Below are 15,562 nucleotides of genomic sequence, written 5' to 3'. Positions count from 1 at the left end.
AATGGATTTCTTTAGCCTTGAAAATGACGTGCAGTGCTGTGCTGAGTTTTAAAGCCCGTGCTTTAGTTCCTCTTAAAAGAAAAATTATCATTCTACAGCAGCTCTAGGTTTATCCACAAGACTACTTGCCTTAGGGGATGGCGTGGTTTTTCCATTTGATTTCTGTTACACTCTGCATTAAAGTATCTTTAGATGAGAGATCATTCGTGAAATGGTTGTCAAAAATATGTAACAGAGAAGATAATCTGATGTTTTAAGATTGATGGTTATGGGTTTGGCAGTTTCCAGATCCCTTCCTGTAAACCCAGCTCTGGTTGCAGACGCCTAGGCAGACAGTGAAGCTGCATGTCCAGGCCGGTTAGTGGACCGGTTCTGGCTGTGGCCTGTCCTCATTAGGATCTTTATTCATCTTGGAGCCTCTGGAAACGATAAATTTCTCTGATTTTTGAATCCTAGAAAGGGAAGATGAAAGAGGCAGCCCAGAGGTACCAGTATGCCTTAAGGAAGTTTCCTCGAGAAGGATTTGGAGAGGACATGAGACCGTTCAATGAGCTAAGGGTTTCCCTCTATCTCAATTTGTCTCGCTGCCGAAGAAAAACAAATGTAAGCCGGGCCCCTTATTCCAGTCCTTTAGCTGTTCTCACAGTGGTGAAGGCCTGCCCTTCTACAGACCAAATCATGAGACCTCCTGTCTGGTTTGTTTGCACTTTTCTGTGAACGTGGCGCATGGGGAGCTGCTTGTCTGGGGTGACCATCATTAAATCACAGCCCCACCCACCTCCCAAGGTGCTGAGAAAGTGCACATGGACGTAGTTTCTCTGCCTCCGTGATGACAAGCACATGCAAACTGCTCCTCCACCCCTGCCCAACTGCACGCTGCCAGCACTGTCACGAGCGGCTGTCCCCAGATTCAGAAGGAAAGGGCATCATTGTAAAGTCCAACACAAATGTGTTATAATCAGCTTAGTGTTATTATGTTTGCTCAGAGGGTAAGCCAGGAACTGGTTAATTTGTAATTAATTGTAGTTAACTCACAGTTAACTTGTAACTAGTAACTAGATTTGTTTCAGTACCAATTTCTTTCTTAGTTTTTTTTTTTTTTTTTAAGTAGAAGCCTAGTGCTTTTTTTTTTAAGTTGTTTTTTTTTTTTTTTTTTTAATTTAATTTATTTATTTATTTTTTGGCTGTGTTGGGTCTTCGTTTCTGTGAGGGCTTTCTCTAGTTGCGGCAAGTGGGGGCCACTCTTCATCGCGGTGCGCGGGCCTCTCACTATCGTGGCCTCTCTTGTTGCAGAGCACAGGCTCCAGACGCGCAGGCTCAGTAGTTGTGGCTCACGGGCCTAGTTGCTCCGCGGCATGTGGGATCTTCCCAGACCAGGGCTCGAACCCGTGTCCCCTGCATTAGCAGGCAGATTCTCAACCACTGTGCCACCTGGGAAGCCCCCTTTTTTATTTTTAAACTTCATCCTCCCTCCACCAAATCTGTGACCTGCCTGCTTCTGTGCCCACATACTCTGCCCGCCTTCCTGCTGCAGGTGCTGCAGTGTCCGAGCCCCTCTGAGGCTCCCCCTCCCCCCGGCGGTGGGCTCCCATCAGCCCTCGCCTCTCCTGCGCTGCTTCCACCACCGTTCTCTCTCTCTCTCCTGAGTCACCGATTTTTGCTTCTCTGTGGGATTCTTCTTGTCAGAACATTAATAAGCTGTAACTGTCTCCTAACTTCACAACAAAAAAACCAACCTACCTTCCCCTTCATCTCGCTCCAATTGTGTCCCAATTCTCTACTAACCTCTAGAGCAAAACTCTTATTAAAAGGTTGCCTGTAATCATGTTTCAGTGCTGCTTCTGACTTGTGTATTTAAATATTGATACCAGGACTTCGGCATGGCAGAAGAATTTGCTTCCAAGGCTCTCGAGTTGAAACCAAAGTCCTATGAAGCCTTTTATGCCAGAGCGAGAGCAAAGAGGAGCAGCAGGTACCGTCTGGGGTTGGACATGTGACCGTGACTAGAGAAGACTGCTTGTCTTTCTCTGACATCAAAGCTGCTGCTTTGACTTCGGGGGCTTCTGATTCATGAGCATCACTCAGTGCCTCTCCTCCCTTTTAATACTGAACAGGTAGCCTCCAGAAGGTGCAGCAGTGGCTATCATTAGCAGTGGCTAAACGTTTATTTTCTCCAGACATCTCAGTAACTATCCCCACAGCTGACATGTACTGCAGCATAAAGTTCCTAGCTTAGTGCATGTTATCAGTGAGACCGGCGACTACAGACACCGGGAGGCGGCGGCGGGGAGGCTGGGTGGAGTCCATCGGTCTTGAGTTGTAGGTGGACGTGGTGAGAGGGATGGGGAAGGTGACCTTAAGAGGATTCTGACCCCCAGTGCTTTCTGCCTGCGCTCACCCCAGCCCAGTGGTCTTTATAGACAGCAGGGCCCCGGAGCCGCTCAGGTCTGCGTTAGAGTTCAGTGCTCCCACTTAGCCGAGGAACTCCAAGCTCGTTCCATGGCTTCCGTCCACGCCGTGAGTGTGCAGAACTCACTCAGCTACCTTCTCTTTTCTTTTAGCAGAGCTGCTTTATGAACAGTTACGTTCAGAGCTTGTTCTTACATGGCCTGTAATTATATCGTCTCTTTTAATACAAAGGCAGTTCACGGCCGCTCTGGCTGACTTGCGGGAAGCCGTGAAGCTCTGTCCCACCAACCAGGAGATCAGGAGGCTCCTGGCGCGCGTAGAAGAGGAATGCAAGCAGCTCCAGAGGAGCCAGCAGCAGAAGCAGCAGTGCCCGCCGCCAGCGCCCCCCGCCGACTCGGACCACGAGGAGGACACCCCGACCCCCGGCCTGAACGACCACTTTCATCTTGAGGAGGCTGAGGAGGCGGAGACCTCTCCACAGGAAGAATCCGTTCCCCTCGCTCCCAGGCCCCAGCCGCCCTCCTCTGCCCCCTCCCCATACATCCGAAACCTTCAAGAAGGGCTCCAGTCCAAAATGAGGCCGGTATCGCCACAGAATCGGCCGGGGATGAGCAAGCCCCCGAGGGAGCCGGTCGCTCAGCCGGGGCTGAGGGTGCAGCCCACCAAGCAGGCGCAGATCGTGAAGACCAGCCAGCACCTGGGTTCTGGGCAAGCTGGCGTGAGAAATGCTAGCTCGAAAACGCAGGTCTCTTCGCAGAATCCTCCCCCGAGTCCCATGCCTGGAAGACTCTCTGCCACCCCCGCTGCCGGAGGCAGAAACCAGCATGTGGAGGGAACAGGCACCTTCACTGCGGGAGCAGCTTCTGGCCACTCGGGAGATCGGCTGGGGCCCAGCCCCAGCGTCCAGCTGCAGACCAGTGACGGTGACGCTGCGTATCCTCTACCGAGTAAGATAAAAACTGCAGAGAGGCTTCTGTCTCGTGCCACCGTGGCTGTGGACGTAGCCCCTCTGAACCCAGGCGGGCCTGTGAGCTGCAGCGACGTGCGGCACCCGGCTTCCCTCACCAGCTCAGGCTCTTCCGGTTCCCCGTCGAGCAGCATCAAGATGTCAAGTTCAACCAGTAGTTTGGCTTCAAGCAGCAGTTTTTCAGAGGGCTTCAAGGTCCAAGGACCAGATGCTCGAATAAAAGACAAGGTTGGTAGCCAGGCTCCGAGTGGCCCAGCTGAGCACAGGCCGCGCAGCACTCCGTTCATGGGCATCATGGATAAGACAGCGAGGTTCCAGCAGCAGAGCCACCCTCCCAGCCGCGCCTGGCACTGCGCGGTGCCAGAGGGGCTGCCGACGAACACACCTTCTGCGGCTGGCCTGCAGGCGTCACACTCTGAGAAGCCCTCTCTCAAACAAGCAGGAGGATACAGTAGCCAAGCCAAAACCCGTTCTGTGTCTACTCTGGGTGGAGGGGTCCACAACGGGGCCCAGGGGAAGGAGCTAGAAGAAAAGAAGTGCCAAATTCCAGTCCACTGTCAAGACAGCCGGATAACTAAGACTGTTTCTCATGCGTATCAGGAAAGTCTCTCTAAACAGCAGCCTCACATCAGCAGTGAAGCCCACAGGAGTCACCTCCCTTCAGCAAAACCAAAGCGATCATTCATAGAATCAAATGTGTGAGCCGTAAGAGAGACCCATTTGTAGTATTTGGAAAACAGTGTGTTGGCTCCTGGTAGTAATTAAATGGTTGTTTGTGAGAAAAATTACTCTTTAGTCATATATTTATTTTTCCCTTGGGGGTGGATCAGATGCCATTGATATATTGAAAATGTGGGATTAAATTTCTATGATAGATAGAAGTCACCAGAAATAAGAATGCTAACCAGAATTGAAAACTACAACTAGTTATGCCTATTAAGTTAAAAATTTAAGACAGCCAAGAAGACATTAACTCATGCTTCTCTCTTTTGAAGTTGTTTGGTTTTTATCACTTTTCTCCTAGCCTTTGCTATGTGGTAAGATCATATTATTTTTTAGATAATGTAAATGTCTAGTGATAAGTTTAACTCATGACATAATATCCAGGTGATGTGTTTTGGAAAAGATGGAATTTTCAAGTTAACAGTTCCAATGAGTCAAATCTTAATTTATATATATATGCACGTACACATACAGTTGACCCTTGAACAACATGGGACTTAGGGGCACCGATCCCCTGTACAGTCAAAAATGTACAGTGTAACTTTTAGTCGGCCCTATGGAGGGTTCCACATCCTCGTATTCAACCAACCGTGGATCATGTAGTATGTATTGACCGGGGAAAAGAAAATCCGTGTATAAGTGGACCTGTACAATTCAAACCTTTGTTGTTCAAGGGTCAGTGCGTATGTGCGTGTGTGTGTGTGTGTATATATATATATATATAAATAATTTCTAGCTGAATGTGACTATACAGGTTACATGGCTGACTTTTAAGTAAAATACAAGAACATCCAAGTATTGTTCCCTTTATAGCAGTTCCCTTAAAAAGATTAAACACTTATTTCTGTGTTATGGTTCCTTTTTTTAGAACTATATTCCCGCTTCAAGGTGTTTTTAATATTTGGAAACAATATAAACCATTTGGAATCATGATTGGTGGTTAAGTTGAATTTGGGCTAAAATACTAAGAATACAGCATTCTCGGTGACATGTAAATTAGCTCTCAGTTGGTTCCCGAACTGCTTTTATCAATGATAGCACTCCTGGAACAAGCCTTCCAAGGTCCTCTAATGACAATATTTAATTTGGATACTTAAGGTGTGGTTGGTTATTGCTTTCGTTTTATTATACAGTCATTACTTTATAGCCACATGTTGTATATATCATATAGCCAAGTTGTATTCAGACTTGTAAATATAACAACTATTTCAAGTAATCTTAAAGTCATATATTTGCATGTTCTTTTTAAGCTTCATCCATGCTGGTTATTGCACTGAACGATAATATATATGGCATGTTAACAGTATACCAGTAACAGCACTTTATCTCATTTATATGAACACCTTTGAGGTGCTACTTAAGTCCAAACTGATGTATTATTCATTTGTAAAGATAAGGTACAGGAGTGAACCTTGATTTAAAGGTATTTTTATATGAAAATGGTGTGCTATTGGAGGATGTTAAAATACTAGTTTGAGAGAGGTGGGAGTGTATTTGTTTTGTATGTTGGGATGTGAAATTTATTTTCTAGAATTGGAGAGAAGGAAGTTCTATATTTACAGAATGTTTTAAAAATGAATAGTTGTAATGAAGTCCCTGTGAGCATCATTATGGTTTTGTATGAATAGGACTCTTCTGGTGTCATTCTTCATTTGTTCCTGAGTGTGTACAGTGTACTTTGTACAGCTTTATCAGTCTTTTTTTAGAGGTGTTTCATGAGTTCTGCTATAACTACTATGGCTTATTTATTGTTTATTGTTTTCTTTAATATTTGTGGAAGTCTTACTCTTTTGTTATGTAGTTTTGTTTCTGCACAACTACTGTACTTTTCCATATGGAATAAAGACAATTAATAGAATTTGTTTTGCATTAAATGAAACAATGGCTAACTAGAGAAGATCCTGATGTCAGCTATCTGCCTTGCTTAAATCCTGAGTGATTTTGTTATCCTAAAGAAGTGGAAAGCCTGTTTTTCAGTAATACTACAAATACATATTTAATTTTATTTAATAATTTCAGAACAAGGGTAATGGCTTCTAGAAATCCCAAAACATTCCAGGGTCAAAATTAGTCTTTTTGCCTGAAATGAGAAGAACGCATGAAGAGCATTCTATACTTTTCTGTTCGGAAATCCTGGTGTGTGGTTTTAGTGGCAACAGGGTATCTTCAGTATTTAACTCTCACTTTGGCGATACATACACTGAACACTGTGCCAGTGTGAAAGTTTGTTCTTCACATTTCTCTTTGAGTGAGTTAAGTGTTTGAAACTGAAATATGTGGTAATAAAGACAGAGCAGTATGAATGAGTGTGAACATTAAACTGTTGTATTGTGATAAAATCCTGACTTGGAATCTTAAGCCTAAGCAACTTCAGGTTATCGTGTGGTTACTGCTAATTACTAGCGAGGCCAAGTAAAGTATTTTCAGTCTCTCTTGAAAGCCATATATTTAAACTAAAGGCAAAAAACAAAAAACTGGGTAGGAGGAGAAAACTCTTATTAATAGATCATTCTTATTGGATGACTTCCTGTGATGCTGCCAGTGTGACGATTAGTAGAATTTATTACACATTACCTTATGATTTTGATTGATGATAGAGTCTTAGTAAAGGTATTTGGTCCAATTACCCCAGGAAGTGCAGTCTCCTTGGGATGCTGCTGGTCAGTGCTGAGGACCGGGCAGTGGGCAGGCAGGTGGGGGCTGCTCCTGCCTAGCCCTGCACGGATGGTGGCCCCCAAGAGTGCAGAGGGGCCGTGTGGTGTCCTTTCCTACGGGTGAGTTTGGATTTGGTTTATTTAGTTTTTTGTTTGCTTGTGTTTGTGGGAAGTAGCAGCTTAGCTTTGGTTTGTTTGTATATAAAAACAGATGCGCTTCACTTTCGTAAACTGGCATCTTAGTTTTCAGCTATCTCACAAGAAACTATCCTAATGAAACGTAAAAAAGAAAATCACCTTCTTTAACACATTTAGCAAATAACCAACCTTTTACTGTGTTTTCTATCAATGACTTCAGTGATTTTCAGTAATGTTTATGTGAAAACCAGCCAGGCTTCTTTGGAAAATAAGTCTATTATTTTATCAAAACAAAAGATATCTGGTCCAATGGTGGGCTCTATCAATTTTACCCAGTCTTTTGTTAGAATTATATTAGCATACTTCCTCTATAGAATACAATAGAAAAACACCTTCTAGAACATGTTCCCATCCTTTTTTTGTCCTCATGAGTAAGAATGTGAGCAGCATGTGTAGTATGAAAAAAAAAAATACTCTTCTAGAATCACGTATTGTGAATCCCAGCTGTGACACAAAGGAAATAAAATTCAGTAATAATACATTAGGATGACAGAAATTTTTACAAAGCAGCAATTACAAAGAACAGGTTTTTGGAGATTTCTGTGGTAGCTTTCCACCTTTCTGTGAACATACAGCATATCAGCTGTAAGTTTATAAAACACTAGAAAAGGCTGACAGAATAAATACTTACATTGATTTTTCCCTTTTATTTCTGTGTTTTCATATTTCAGAACGACGACAATGAGGATTCTGGGGGTAAGCACAGAGTCTTGGTCCCTGCCTGCCCTTAGAGTTTAGTTCTAACAAGCTTTCCCACTAATGGCTTCCATTCTGGTAAACAACTTGTGAGACGCATGGAGAGTCAACACCACTTCAGCTTCCCGAACTTGAAGTTTTCTTCTGAATGTTTATCAGGGTGTTGTATTAGCTATCAGTCTATTGTGTAAAAATGTATAGTCACCTTAGCTTAAACTATTATGTGAGAACTTTAAGAATTTTAAATTCTAAAAGGAGGCTAGTCTGCCACTTTATATGTTTCAGCAAAGTCAACTTGACGTATCTGTGGTAATTTATTCCATCTAATTTGTACCTAGGTTTGGACAATGGGGGAGAAATCATTACTACCTTGCAGACTGAGAATCTAACAAAATTGTTCATTAAACATGTCAAAGTGATTTTCTCAATTTAGTCATAAACAAATCTACAATTGTTTTGCTAAAAATTCTCTTTAGAAGGATTCCAAAGAGTTATCAAATGAACAGTTATTAACTAGGATTTATCTGTTATATTCTAGATTATTCCAATCTTTGGTTATAATGGAATATGATCTATAACAAGAATAAATTTGAGCATGGCAATTTAAAGTTGTAAAACTTTACTTCTCTACAGGTTAAGCTTTTTTTCACCAGTATAAAAAGACTTTTATAGTAAAAATAGAAAAGATGTTATATGTGTTACTTAGTTCCTATGTTTTAAAGAATGAAAATAGCCAGTAAATAGTTTTTATAGGTAACCAAGTTTAAGAAGTTTACCTTTTCTCCTTCTGTTTTGCTTTTAATAATGTCTGATTAGTATCTACCTTTAAATCATTCAAATGAGATCACAGAAAATATAAATAATGCAATATAAAATAAACAGTTTTATTTTTGATGTGTCTCCAGCCATCGATCAATGGCCATTTTCAGAGTCCTATTTGGTATAAGTACCACTGAAGGAAGAACAAGATTTGTCATGGGACTTGTACGTTTCTTTTTGCTGATCCAATTTTCCATTGCTTCCTTTTCGTATGAATAGCCATCTAAAAACAAAACAAAACAGAACAAAACCACATACAGAAATTATTTGCAATGTAGGAAAGGGAAGTTAGGATTACTAAAATGAGTATAAAAACTCCATTGCCAAGGCCTTTACTGTAATTTAAGTGGTAGTCTTATCTAGCACCACTGCTCCAAAATATTTCTGCAACAACAAACATCCTAAATTCTACCATTTAAGATGCATTAAGATTGCACAAATTACCTCGAAAAGTGTCAAAAAACTGAAAAAAGGACTGTCAAAAATTCAGATGTAGCACAAAGGAAGAAAGGAAACAAGCCAGGTAGAGGAAAGTGGTAGTGAAGCTACGGTGCCCTGCTAGTGCTGTCAGCTATGTGTCAGTTAATGTGGCTAAAGATGGGAGCAAAAAGCTCTGGGGATGACAAGGCAAACCTTTCCAACATGTTGAAAAGTCAGGGAAACAGATACCAAGAGATTATAGAACTCACCCCACAAAGGACTTGACAGTAAAGGGATTTACTATGCCAAAAAAAAAAAAAAAAGATTCATTGGCTAAGGTTTTTCATACCATGTTCTTACAAACTTTTTTGCATGTGTTAAGGTTGGAGGTTTTGCTTCACTACTTTTTTTTATACTTGTAGCTCTTTCTCTTAAACTGAAAATCTTATTTCCTAATTACATTTACGCATTAACCTATTTCTTTTAATCTGCAATGCATACAACTGTTTCAAACTAACAATGCCAATATATTACTAATGTAAGACTGTGAAAGATTTTTAAGATTTCTTTCTGGCTCTTTCTGTCACCAAGATAGATCCACTAGGGTTGTCTAATTGAAATTCTGTGTTTGACAATCACTTGAAAAAAACAAAATTTCTGATTATGTTACTGGACATATAATGTGGTCCATTTGCTTCCCTTTTTATCCTCCCAATTTTTAGAGACTGTTTTGTTTTTCATGATGTATTTTAACATTTAAATGGTTTCAAAGTAAAAACTATAAAAACAAGTCACATTAAGAGTCTCTCTGTCCAACCCATGTTCTCTCCCTTCCCATATAGGTAACCATGTATGTTACGTTTCTGTTTACCCTTTCCTTTTGCAAATATAAGCAAATGTATGTGTACACACACAGTGCATAATACATTCTTACGTACGTAAAAGTTAGCATGCTCCACACTATTCTGTACCTGGTTGGTTGGTTTTTTACTTAACTATACATTGCTTTTTTATTCCCCCACAGTACTCCCCTGTATGGATGTATTGATGGACATCTGGGTTATTTCCAATACCTTTTTACAAATAGTGCTGCAATGAACAGTGAGTGTTATCATTTGGGGGGAGATTCTAGCAGTAGGACTGCTGCATCAGAGAAAATGTATACAATTTTGCTAGAAATGCTAGTACTTCCACAGGAATTCTACCATTTTTTTCCCCACTAGCAATGTTGTTTAGAGTGCCTGAATTTTCCCCAGAGCCCAACCAAGAGAATGTGCTGTCAAACTTGAGTTTTTACCAGTCTCTCATGAGCAATGGTATAGTGTATCAAGTAGTTTTATTTTATTATGAGGGAGCTAGAACATTTCTTCGTATGTTTGAGCCATTTGCTTTTCTTTTTCCTGTAAACTGACCATATTTTTGGCTCACTTTTCTATTAGATTACTCTTTATTTCAGAAGATTTATTTTTGAGATATAACTGACGAAAGTTTCAGGTGTGCAACATGATGATTATTTTTGCTCCTCTTTCTCCAGATTGCTTTGGTTATTTGGAGTCTTTTGTGGTTTCATACAAATCTTAGGATTGTTCTTTTTCTGTGAAAAATGCCATTGCGATTTTGATAGAGATTGCATTAAATCTGTAGATTGCTTGGGTAGTATGGACATTTTAACAATATTCTTATCCATCATCACAGAATATCTTTCCATTTATTTGTGTCTTCTTCAATTACCTTAATGTCTTGTAGTTTTCAGTGTACCGATCTCTTACTTCCTAAGTTAAATTCCTAGGTATATTCTTCTTTTTGATGCAATTGCAAATGGGATTGTTTTCTTAATTTCTCTTTCTGCTAGCTTGTTACTAGTATACAGAAACACAACTGATTTTTATATATCAATTTTTGTTAACCTGCAACTTTATCAAATTGGTTGATTAGTTATATAATAGTTTTTTGGTGGGCTCTATAGGGTTTTCTGTATATATTATGTCATATGCAGTAGAGACAAGTTTTACTTCTTTTCCAATTTGGATGCCTTTTATTTCTTTTTCTTGCCTAAATGCTCTGGCTAGGACTTCCAATGCTATGTTGAATCAAAGTGGTGAGAGTCTGCATCCTTGTCTTGTTCCAGATCTTTGGAAGGAGAGATTTCAGCTTTTCACCATTGAGTATGATATGAGCTGTGGGCTTGTCATATATGGCCTTTATGATGTTGAGGTAACGCTATGCCTGCTTTATTGAAAGTTTTTTTATCATAAATGGATATTAAATTTTGGCAAATGCTTTTCTGCATCTATTGAGATGGTCATATGATTTTTATCCTTCATTTTGTTAATGTGATATATCACAGTGATTGACTTACAGATGCTGAACAATTCTTGCATCCCTGGAATAAATCCCACTTTACCATGGTGTATGATTCTTGTAATGTATTGTTGAATTTGGTTTGCTGATATTTTGTTGAGGATTTGTGCATCTATGGTTATCAATGATATTGGCCTGTAATTTTTTCTTGTGGTGCCCTCGTCTGGTTTTCTTAAGAGTAATACTGGCTCGTAAAATGAGTAAGTGTTCCCTCCTCTTCTGTTTTTTGGAAGAGTTTGAGAAGGATTGATATTAATTTTTTTAATGTTTATTTCATCCATGGAATATGAACACTTTCCAATTTTTATACTTATTTCTTTTGGATTTTGAGTCCAGGTTAGGAAGTATCCCTATTTCCAGGTTATCAAGGAGTTTACCTACATTTTCTTCTGGGACTTGTAAAGGTTTCATTTTTTATATGTCTAATTCATTTGGAATTAATTTAGATGTGTAGTATGACAGATGAAGCCAGTTTTATCCTTTTCCATATGACTACTTAGTTGTCAGAATACCCCTTTTTAAAATTCCTTATTTTTCCCACTGATTTAAAATTTCATTTTTATCATTCACTAAACTTCCAAATGTACTTGGATCAATTTCTGGATTTTTAAGAATTATTTTCCATTAGTCTGTCTATTCATGTGCCCATCTCACACTGTATACTTTATAGAGACTTTATAACATGTTCTAATATCTGGTAGGGCTCTTTGTTTTTTATTTTCTAGGTTATTTGTTGTGTGTTCTTTCCAATGGAACCTAATAATCACCTTCTGTATTTCTAGGAAAAAGCCTAATAGTGACATCTTGCTCATGATGAGTGTTCCTATCTACCAGTGTGCTATGCTTTCCATTTTTTTTCCAAGTAAACTTTACAGGGATGTTTTATGGTTTTCCTCATGTTGTTTTGGTAAATTTTGCATATTTCTTATGTCTAGTGTTTTGTTTTTGTTCTTGTAAATTGTCTTCCATCATACCTTTTAACTGCTTTTTGTTTACACACACACACACACGAAGGCTATTGATTCCTCACTGATGTAACTTGCTAAATGCTGATTAGCCCTATTAACCTATGGTGCCTCAGCTCCAAATCCATATATAATGCTGAGGACTCGGCATGCTAGGTAGGAGCCAGGATACTGTAAACCACATTTCTGCTTTGCCAGCTGGCTCCTTGTTAAATCCTGCAATAGGATTCCTCTAGAAGGAGACAAAAACAGGGTGAAGGCTCCTATCAGCCTTGTGCCCATGGCCCTTTATCTGGCAGGGGTAACTGGTTATACTCTCCAAATTTTTTTTTATTTGCTTCACTGTAGGTACTGCCCAAACCTCTTACCCTTCCCCCTTTAGAGAAAGAAGCACCAGCTGGGTAGCTCCCCCTTCTTAGAAGCCTGAGTTCTGGTTCTGAGAGACCCACGTGAGGTTCTAATAACCTCAACTCATTCCCTTTGTTCCCTGAGTCCTAGAGAACATAGATGCTTTCTGCAGATACTGTTACCACCTTTTGTTTTTGAGATATAAGTCACATACTATAAAAGCCACCCTTTTAAATATACAATTCAGTGGTTCTTAGTATAATTTAGAGTTGTGCAACCATCACCACTATCTAATTTCAGAACATTCTCATCATTCCATAAAGAAACTCTGAACCTATTAGCAGTCATTCCTCTCCCCCAGTGACCACTAATCTACTTTCTGTCTCTACGGATTTGCCTATTCTGGACATTTCCTATAAACAGAACCATACGGTTCATCTATGCAGCATGTATAAGTATCTGTTCCCTTTTATATCTGATTAATATTCCATTGTGTAGATATACCAGATTTTTAAATTTGTCCATCCAGTGATGGGACATTTGAGTTATTACCACTTTTTGGCTATTATCAGTAAGACTGCTGTGAACATTCAAGTATAACTTTTTGTATGAACATATTTTCAATTCTCTAGGATAAATATCTAGAAGTACAATTGTGTGGTCACATGGTAACTATGTTTAACTTTTTGAGGAACTGCCAAACTGTTTTCAACAGCAGCTGCACCATTTTCCATTCCCACTAGCAATATTTCTGCATCTCCTTGCCATCTTTCATCCTTTTGATTCTAGTCTTCCTAGTGGGTGTGAAGGTTCTGAGGTCTCTTTGTGGTTTTGATTTTCACTTCCCTAACGATGTTGAGCACCTTTTCCAGTGTTTATTGGCCATTTGTATATCATCTGTGGAGAAAGGTCTATTCAAATCCTTTGCCTGTTTTTTCAGTTGGGTTATTTGTCTTACTATTGAGTTGTAAGAATAGTTTCAGTAGGAAAATATACTCAATTTTTATTTATGAAAAGCTGATAGATATATAATGAACCACAATCTTACCTCTCACACTGGCCTATCACTGAAAAATGATGTGTGTGTGAAATATTGTGAGTTCACTGACAGTTAATTCATTTGCCACCAAGCTAGATACGTATGATAACAGAATGTTTTTAACCTTCCAGGTGAAAGGGGCCCACTTTTGTTATTAATTTCTTAGTTACATTCCATTGTGGTGACCCAATGGTATTTTTGTTATTTCTGGTGATATATTCAAAAAGAAGGTGTACTTCCTATTTTGGACTGAGAGGTATGATCAAGTCTGTTACTGTGCTGTATTTCTCCTTACATTTCCTTACACTGTCTGTAGTTTCTGCTCTGTGAAAGTCGCTGCTGTGTTTGTTTCGGACTGCATAGCTAGTAATGGTTGTCCTCACTGAGAATCGTGCTCTTCAGTATTATATAGTATCCTGTGTCATTTTAACTTATTTTTGGTCTGAATTCTCTTGCAGGCAAGTATATAACTCCTTTATTTTTAGTTGCAACTGTCTCATTTTTGTCTATCCTTTGTCAACTAACCTCAAATCTTTCATCTCTTTAGGGATGAGTTAAGCCAAATTGTTTATTATCAATCAGTACGTTTGGTAATAGTTCTTCTATCATCCTTTTTTATATTTTTATAGATTACTTACGTAAATTCTTTCACTATAGGAGCTGGTTTCTTCTATTTTGATACTTAGGGAAGTTTGTATTTTTGATCTACTGGTTTACCTTTACACTAATACCTTTTAAAAAGATGAGACCAAGAGTATTAGTGTCTATTGGTTCCTTACTATAAGTAATATTCAAATTTAGCTAGTAGTATTTTTCTGTCCCTCAGTGTCTAAATTTCAAATAGGCTTTTTACTCAGTTAATAATCAGCTTATTCAACTTTTCATACTTTCTACTCTCCATGCTTAATAGTTGTATGATAGCTACATTGTTAGAGCATATTATCATCTTAATAGTATTTTATCACCTTTAATTGAATTCCCTTAAATGAATAATTTTTCCTTCCCTGCCTGTGGGTTGTCAGTTTCTTGAGCGGTAGCAGTGAATAAAATATCAACCCATTCACTCTATGGAGGTAGAAGCTTCCTGCTATAAGAAAGTCAGTTACAGTTTATCCTAAAGTTTAATATAAGCTTTCTGCGATATTATAAAGTAGTGATTCTTTGGAATAATCAACAAACGAGTTTTCTACTGGGGTCAAATATATTCCCTGAGTGGATCTAGAACATTGCTATTTATATGTCAGCTTTCAAACTGTTCTACCAAAGTTCATCCCAAAGCACTAAAAGGTATTATCAATCAGAGCTACAATACAAAGCAAGGACTGCTTCCCCACCCCACAGTCTGTCTGTCATGTATAATTTAAAAAAGCAATGAAACACTGTAACTAGAAATAACTGCATCTGAAAATTTGGGTTTCTTTTAAAAATTCATGCCTGAAGTTTACTATAACTAGAGTTAGCTTATTTGAAATCAAACATGTATCACTAGGGGAAAAAGCTGACAATTTTTAAAAGAAAATATATAGTGCACATTACATTCAGTATTTATTAACTAAGTTTGCTTGTTTTCATATTTTTCAAATTGACCTAAGGATTTTTAAAGCTTTCAATAATTTTTAAAATTATTTTTCCCCAGACAGTACCATCTGACTCTTGCTATAAACCAAGATAGACACTGAGTTGACAAATCAAGAGCTATACCAGATAGTTCTAGGAAATAAACAATATTTAATAAGCTCTATTCACAGAATTTTACTTCATAATTATTGAATATACTCAGATAATTAAGTTGTGATAAGATACCAAAGTAATGACACTTACTTTATTCATTCCATACACTTCTATTTCTAGTAATAAAGATTAAGTAAACCCCAAAATTTCTTACTAGATTATACTTAAAAGGTGCTTCTTTTAGTCACCATTTCTAACATGGATAGCTGACTTACTTACAGGTTCAAATGGC

At 39.0% G+C, this 15,562-nt stretch overlaps 2 protein-coding genes and 1 long non-coding RNA gene across 14 annotated transcripts in view; 2 read left to right on the top strand and 1 right to left on the bottom strand.

The window, feature by feature from the left end:
* The window catches only part of TANC1 (tetratricopeptide repeat, ankyrin repeat and coiled-coil containing 1), a 239,500-nt gene extending 233,543 nt beyond the window's left edge, over positions 1–5,957 (top strand). For all 6 annotated transcript variants that reach the window (XM_082395219.1, XM_082395220.1, XM_082395218.1 and 3 more), the window contains 3 exons: positions 457–603; positions 1,872–1,972; positions 2,641–5,957. In XM_082395219.1, coding sequence (XP_082251345.1) covers positions 457–603; positions 1,872–1,972; positions 2,641–4,078 — 1,686 coding nt within the window. In that variant the 3' untranslated portion in view covers positions 4,079–5,957. The remainder of the gene's footprint in view (positions 1–456; positions 604–1,871; positions 1,973–2,640) is intronic.
* A 2,553-nt stretch (positions 5,958–8,510) lies between these two features.
* The window catches only part of WDSUB1 (WD repeat, sterile alpha motif and U-box domain containing 1), a 72,944-nt gene continuing 65,892 nt past the window's right edge, over positions 8,511–15,562 (bottom strand). For all 7 annotated transcript variants that reach the window (XM_082395342.1, XM_082395343.1, XM_082395347.1 and 4 more), the window contains one exon: positions 8,511–8,689. In XM_082395342.1, the coding sequence (XP_082251468.1) occupies positions 8,532–8,689 (158 nt within the window). In that variant the 3' untranslated portion in view covers positions 8,511–8,531. The remainder of the gene's footprint in view (positions 8,690–15,562) is intronic.
* Positions 8,696–15,562, top strand: part of LOC309630284 — a 34,800-nt gene continuing 27,933 nt past the window's right edge. The window contains exon 1 of the long non-coding RNA XR_014245561.1: positions 8,696–11,100. This is a non-coding gene — a long non-coding RNA (uncharacterized lncRNA). The remainder of the gene's footprint in view (positions 11,101–15,562) is intronic.

This window comes from Balaenoptera borealis (assembly GCF_965194805.1).
Source record: "Balaenoptera borealis genome assembly, chromosome: 6".
Taxonomy (NCBI): domain Eukaryota; kingdom Metazoa; phylum Chordata; class Mammalia; order Artiodactyla; family Balaenopteridae; genus Balaenoptera; species Balaenoptera borealis.
Note: the sequence above shows the minus strand (reverse complement) of the source record. Positions and strands in the feature narration are given on the sequence as shown.